The sequence below is a fragment of the Colobus angolensis genome, unplaced genomic scaffold (genome assembly GCF_000951035.1).
Source record: "Colobus angolensis palliatus isolate OR3802 unplaced genomic scaffold, Cang.pa_1.0 Scaffold2, whole genome shotgun sequence".
NCBI lineage: Eukaryota > Metazoa > Chordata > Mammalia > Primates > Cercopithecidae > Colobus > Colobus angolensis.
Genome location: NW_012115154.1, coordinates 20,857,322 through 20,863,241, shown reverse-complemented (window position 1 = coordinate 20,863,241; position 5,920 = coordinate 20,857,322). Strand labels below are relative to the sequence as shown.

Sequence of the window (5,920 nt, the reverse complement as noted above, 5' to 3'; positions counted from 1 at the left end):
ACAGAGGCTCTGTAGATCCAGAGACATCCTGGACATTCTCTGACATTCTGACTGTAGAAATATGCCACCATGAATTTAAAATTGCCAAAGCCACAATAATTGGCCATCTTTTTCATTCTTTCCCACATACTTGGGGAATTCAGTCTATTCCCTTATATAAGGTGGCAAAAAAATAAAAAACTTTTATTACCTTTTCTAAGTATAACTATCATCTGAAATGTATTTTCATTGCAGAAGGCTATTTTTTTTTTATTTCCATCCTTACCTCGAATCAGGTGTTAAGCCTACAGAGACATATATACATTAACTATTCTGCTTACCACTGGGATAACATGGGTGACTCCATCTCCGCTGTCAATGACTATCCCCGTTAACGTACGTTCGCCCACTTGTCGAGATGTCCAAGATGCCGCCAAGGCCAGCACTGCCTGGAGAAAAGACATGGAAACCACTCACACATGGGAACTCTTTCTAAAGCATCTGTGGGCTCCTTCCAGGTCCAATCAACAAACTCTCTTACTAAATACGTCTGAGTAACTCTTTCCTTTTCCTATCCATCCTCTGACCCCTGTCCCTCAAATTCCAATTCAGGCTTGGACAACTAACACGAAAATGTTGAGACTTAAAACTATAGGAGTGAAGTTTTCAATAAAGAAACCTGGCTGAATGTTGTGGCTCATGCCTATAATCACAACACTTTGGGAGGCCAAGGTAGGCAGATCACTTGAGCCCAAGAGTTCGAGACCAGCCTGGGCAACATGGTGAAACCCCATCTCTACAAGTAACACAAAAATTAGCCAGGCGTGGTGGCACGCACCTGTACTCCCAGCTACTTGGGAGGCTGAGGTGTGAGGATCCCTTCAGCCCAGAAGGTTGCAGCTAGAGTGAGCCATAATTGCACCACTGCACTCCAGCCTGGACAACACAGGGAGACCTTGTCTCAAAAACGAAAGAAAAGAAAAGAAACCTGAAGTTTTGCAAAGAAAAGCCAGTGAAAAAGATATTTCATTACAGAATCATAAGATTTTAATTTCTAATTCACTGGTTTCCAGTGTGGGGCCACAGATTGGCAATGAGGTCACTTGTGGAGTTGTTTAAAATACAGACTACTAGGCCTCACACCCAGAAATTCTAATCTGGAAGGTACAGGGTAATTTTTCAACCAAAGAAAATGTTGCCCCAAAGGGAACATCTGGCAATGTCTGGTACCATTTTCTTTGTCGGGGCGGGGAGGCTTGAGGTGGGGCTGCTGTCTTCTAGTGGGTAGAGGCCAGGGATGCTGCTAAGCCTCCTGCAATGCACAGTGCAGCGCCCACAACACAGGACTACCCAGCCCAAAGCACTGAGGGTGGAAAACCCTGCTCGAAGATGAAGCCCAAAATCTGTACTTCTAAAAACCATTCTCCCGGTAAACTTGCTGCACAGACCACTTTGAGAACCACCAGCCTTAGGTCTCCTAAAGTGTTTCCCTATCCCATGGAATACAAACAACAGCCAGGGGGAAGATCTGTAGTTAAATGAATTTGGAAGTGCTAGAATACATAGATTTCGACACAGGAATCCTCAGAGCCTAGACTGTGCTGACAGGCACTGTGAATCAGCCTGAGAAAGCTACAGGATGCAGCACCGCCCAAATTCATCTTTCTATGGAACTCTTCCTCCTCCTCCTCCTTAGAAGTGACTAGTAGTATGCAGGAAACATTTGGGCAACACCCATCTCATTTATTCCCCAAAATTTCAGTCAATTCCCTTATATAAGGTGGCAGGCAAATAATGACCAAATGCGACCAAACGCAACCAAAAACCATCATACCAAGAACCGCAGCTTCAGAACAAGTTCTGCGAGCTCATGGAAACACAGGGCCCCTCAGAATCAAGTACACCGGGACTCATAAGAGCCCAAAATCAGAAAGAGGAAACCTCTAAAGGTATTTATTTTGTTTTTCTGATCAAAGTAAGTCAGAGATGCCAAAAGAAGCAGCACGTCTACACCTATATCTTGTCACCCAGACAAAAATGCATTAGACTTTAATGCATGTAAAAAGAGCCAGACGACGTCTATACCAAAAATCGGCATAAATATGAAAAGAAAAGTCACGGGACACGTTCCCTGTAGTCCTGAAAGGCATGGGGGCGGGGGCGGGAGTGGAAAAAGGAAGGGCGCACAGTGCAGTCTTCCAGCGGAGAACCGTGGGAAATGCCATTGCTTCCACTATTAGACAGCTCAGGTGCTTCAGGAATCACAAAAACAACTGCTTTTACCTGAACTGCAATGTAGAGTCCTGGTACGTTAAATGATTCAAACATAATTTCTGCAAGATACTCTCTGTTTTCCGGTGTATTGAGTGGAGGCTCTGTCTGTAAGAAAACATTCACTATATTTAGTATTTGCCCAAATTTCATGTAAATACATCAGAACCATAAACAGGTGAACCAGAAAGTATGTTAGCAAGGACATTATACAACTCCCTGATTTTAGAGATAGAGGATGCCCAAAGTGTATTAAAGAAATCTGGCTGTGGGCCTTAAAAGCTTTAAGATGGCAGAGTCAAGACCTCTCTGAAGGCTTCTGTTCTTATCACCCACCCAAAGAAAGAACGAGTTACAGAAAAAGAAACTCTGTCTTCAATAACGTAACACCTAAACACCATGAAACTGAATATCCCAGAGCAAGTTGCCAAGGGCTGTGAAAACACAACCAAGACGAGCGAGGACACCAAAGGCAAACCAGTGACTTCAGGTCTCAGCAAACGAGAGCCAGAGGAGCAGCAAGCCCTTGCTCAGGACAGGCCAGGTGTGAGGAACCACAGGGTGGCAGAGCAGGCAAGGTTGGGCCAAGCACCCTTACAGTCCAGTGGCAAGGGAAGAGCTCAGGGCAGAGCACAGCTTCCCCCAGACGCTGCCCAGGACCTCCCCAGCCTACCCACACACCATTAGTTCAGAAGAACTCTGCTCATTCAGAGACGAGTAAGGGGCACAAAGAAGCCAGCCAACAGTGATATAAAAACACTCAAAGAAAAAGAAAACGGACAGAGAAAATAGGAAAAACAAATGCAGACAAAAAAATGCCTATCTAGGGGCAGGTGGGTAGCTCACATCTATAATCCTAGCACTTTAGGAGGCTGAGGAGGGAGAATCACTTGAGTCCAGGAGTTTGAGATCAGCCTGGGCAAACTGGTCGAGACCCCACCTCTACAAAAAATTTAAAAGTCAGCCAAGTGCGGTGGCACATGCCTGTGATCCCAGCTATTCGGGGGGCTGAGGTAGGACCACTTGAGCCTTGGAGGTGAAGGCTACAGTGAACCGAGATTGTGCCACTGCACTCCAACCTGGGTGACAGAGCAAGCTCCTGTCTCCAAAAAGAAAGAAAAAAAAAAAAACGTATCCAGAAAAATATTAAAACAAAGCAGATAAAAATTCCCAAGAATTTCCAAAGACATTTCCAAGAATCCAAGTATCTATTTTAAAATAACCATCATCAAACAGGAGGAAATGACAGATAACAGAAACAGAAAAAGAATAAATAAACCTGGTTTTTGTCATTCAACAATATACTATGAACATTTTTCCTTGTCAACAAATATGAGTCTACATCTCATATTTAAAACTGAAAAAATAAAAAGTCCCTGGACCTTTGGGCAAAACGTATACATTACCCTTTATTACGAATGAACTGTGCATCCCCCACCTCCAATTCATAGATTAAAGCCCTAATTCCCACTGTACTATAGTTGGAAACAGGGCCTTTCAAGAGGTCATCATGGTTACCTGAGGTCATGGGGGTGGGGCCCTAATTTGATAGGACTGGAGGAAGGTCTTCTAAGAAGAGGAAGAGCCACCAGAAATCAATCTCTCTCTCCTATTCTCTCCCCACTCTACACTCACACAGGGGAAAGGCCTGTAAGGACACAGCAGGAAAGGTGACCACATATAAGCCACGAAGAGGGCCGCACCAGGAGCCAACCCCGACGGACCTTGATCTTGGACTTCTAACCTCCAGAACTGCGAGAAAATGACGAACTGTCTGCTGTTTAAGCCACCCAACCTGTGATATAAACAAAATTACAGCAGCCGAGTAGACTAATACACCCCTACGACAGGGAAAGTACAGTCAGCCTCAGCCTTCAACACTGCTACATTTAACACTAGGACGCATGCGGCCACACTTAAGAGTCTTCAAGGGAAGAAGGTACAACCCAAGAATTCTACATCTGGCCACAGTGTCAGTCAAGTATGTTACAAAATCAAAATATCTAATATTTGAGACGATGGATATGCTAATTACCCTGATCTGATAATCACACATTATATGTATCAAAACTTCACCCTGTACCCCATAAATATGCACAATTATTATGTGTCAATTAAAAAAACAAAACAATAAAATAAAAGACTAAGGAGAAAAAATATATATCCTTAAACATGTAAGAACTTGGAAAATTTCATTCCCATGAGCCAAAACGTACAGGTTCATGAACTATTAGAGGATAAACTTTATCCAACCAAGAAGAATGCAGAAAGTCCAGCAAAAGACTTACAGTGAGCAATGAAGCCATTTAAGATGTAAGAATAAAGACTTTTCTTTGGCCAGGCACGGTGGCTCATGCCTGTAATCCCAGCACTCTGGGAGGCTGAGGTGAGCGGATCACCTGAAGTCAAGAGTTTGAGACCAGCCTGGACAACATGGTGAAACCCCATCTCTACTAAAAATACAAAAATTAGCCAGGCATGGTGGTGCACACCTGTAGTCCCAGTTACTTGGGACGCCGAGGCAGGAGAATTGCTTGAACCTGGGAAGCAGAGGTTGCAGTGAGCTGAGATTGCACCACTGAATTCCCACCTGAGCAATGGAGTGAGATTCTGTCTCAAAAAAAAAGACTTTTATTTCCTGGGAATTAAGAACAGAATGTAAATGTTATAAATTTTAACAGAAAAAATGGTATCAAGTTGAGCAGTGTACAAAGGAAAGAAGGAGAGAGTGTAAAGACACTTGCCTCTTACAGTGAGATCAAAAGATATTATTTAAAACTGATAAAGAATCACAGGCATTAGTAAACATAAAGTTATAAATGTTAACATTGGAATAAGTTTAGTAACATCATTAATCAAAAGCAGGTGGTGGAGAGAAGGAAGGGGAGGCAAGAACATGTGGCAATACCAACCTGGTCACTGATTACAGCAGGAAGGAGATAGTTACCCCTAAACAAATACAGGGTAAATATATCAAATTATACTAAAATACGCAAAAATGAGTCCTTTTAATTATTACTAAGAACACACACCCAATACAAAGCAAAGAGAAAAATAAGTCTTCAGTTAAAAAATACTAATACATAAATAAAACACATTAAAAATATGAAGCATAACATTTTTAAAAAATAGTTAAATTAAGACCAAACATATCTGTCACACAGTAGCATGCCACACCAGTCTGATTAAGAGATCTGAGGTCAAACTGACTGGGATCAAATCCCAGACTTCCACTTTACTAGGCTTGGTAAACTATTTCCTCTCTCTCCCTGACTCTCCTCATGGGTTAAGTGGAGGTAATTAGTACCCCACTCAGAGAGTTGCAAAGATTAAACACAGTCTAAATAATGTGCTTCGAGCAGTACTGGACACACAGATGTGTTCAATGGCAGTGAGTTGCTATTACTAAAATTATCAGCAAATATAAATGGGAAATGCAACTACTAAAAGTCTCTCAGTTAAAAACAAAACCAAAATCAAGTTACATTCTGAGGTTAAGAGACCCAACTAAAACAAAGTAGCTTAGAAAGGTAAAAAGTCAACACTGTCTGTATCAGAAGATCAGAAACAACCTAAATACCCACCACTAAACACTTTGGAACCATTTTAAAAAATAAACTCTGTGAAGAAACAATCTCTATGATGAATTGTTAAATTAAAAAGAGAAAGG

The 5,920-nt window shown here is 42.1% G+C and overlaps 1 protein-coding gene across 4 annotated transcripts in view; it reads right to left on the bottom strand.

Annotated features, from left to right (window-relative positions):
- ACTR3B (ARP3 actin-related protein 3 homolog B (yeast)) overlaps window positions 1-5,920 on the bottom strand; it is a 98,383-nt gene that overhangs the window by 37,789 nt on the left and 54,674 nt on the right. For all 4 annotated transcript variants that reach the window (XM_011941524.1, XM_011941525.1, XM_011941527.1 and 1 more), the window contains 2 exons: window positions 2,263-2,358; window positions 321-428 (listed from right to left, as the gene is read on the bottom strand). In XM_011941524.1, coding sequence (XP_011796914.1) covers window positions 321-428; window positions 2,263-2,358 — 204 coding nt within the window. The remainder of the gene's footprint in view (window positions 1-320; window positions 429-2,262; window positions 2,359-5,920) is intronic.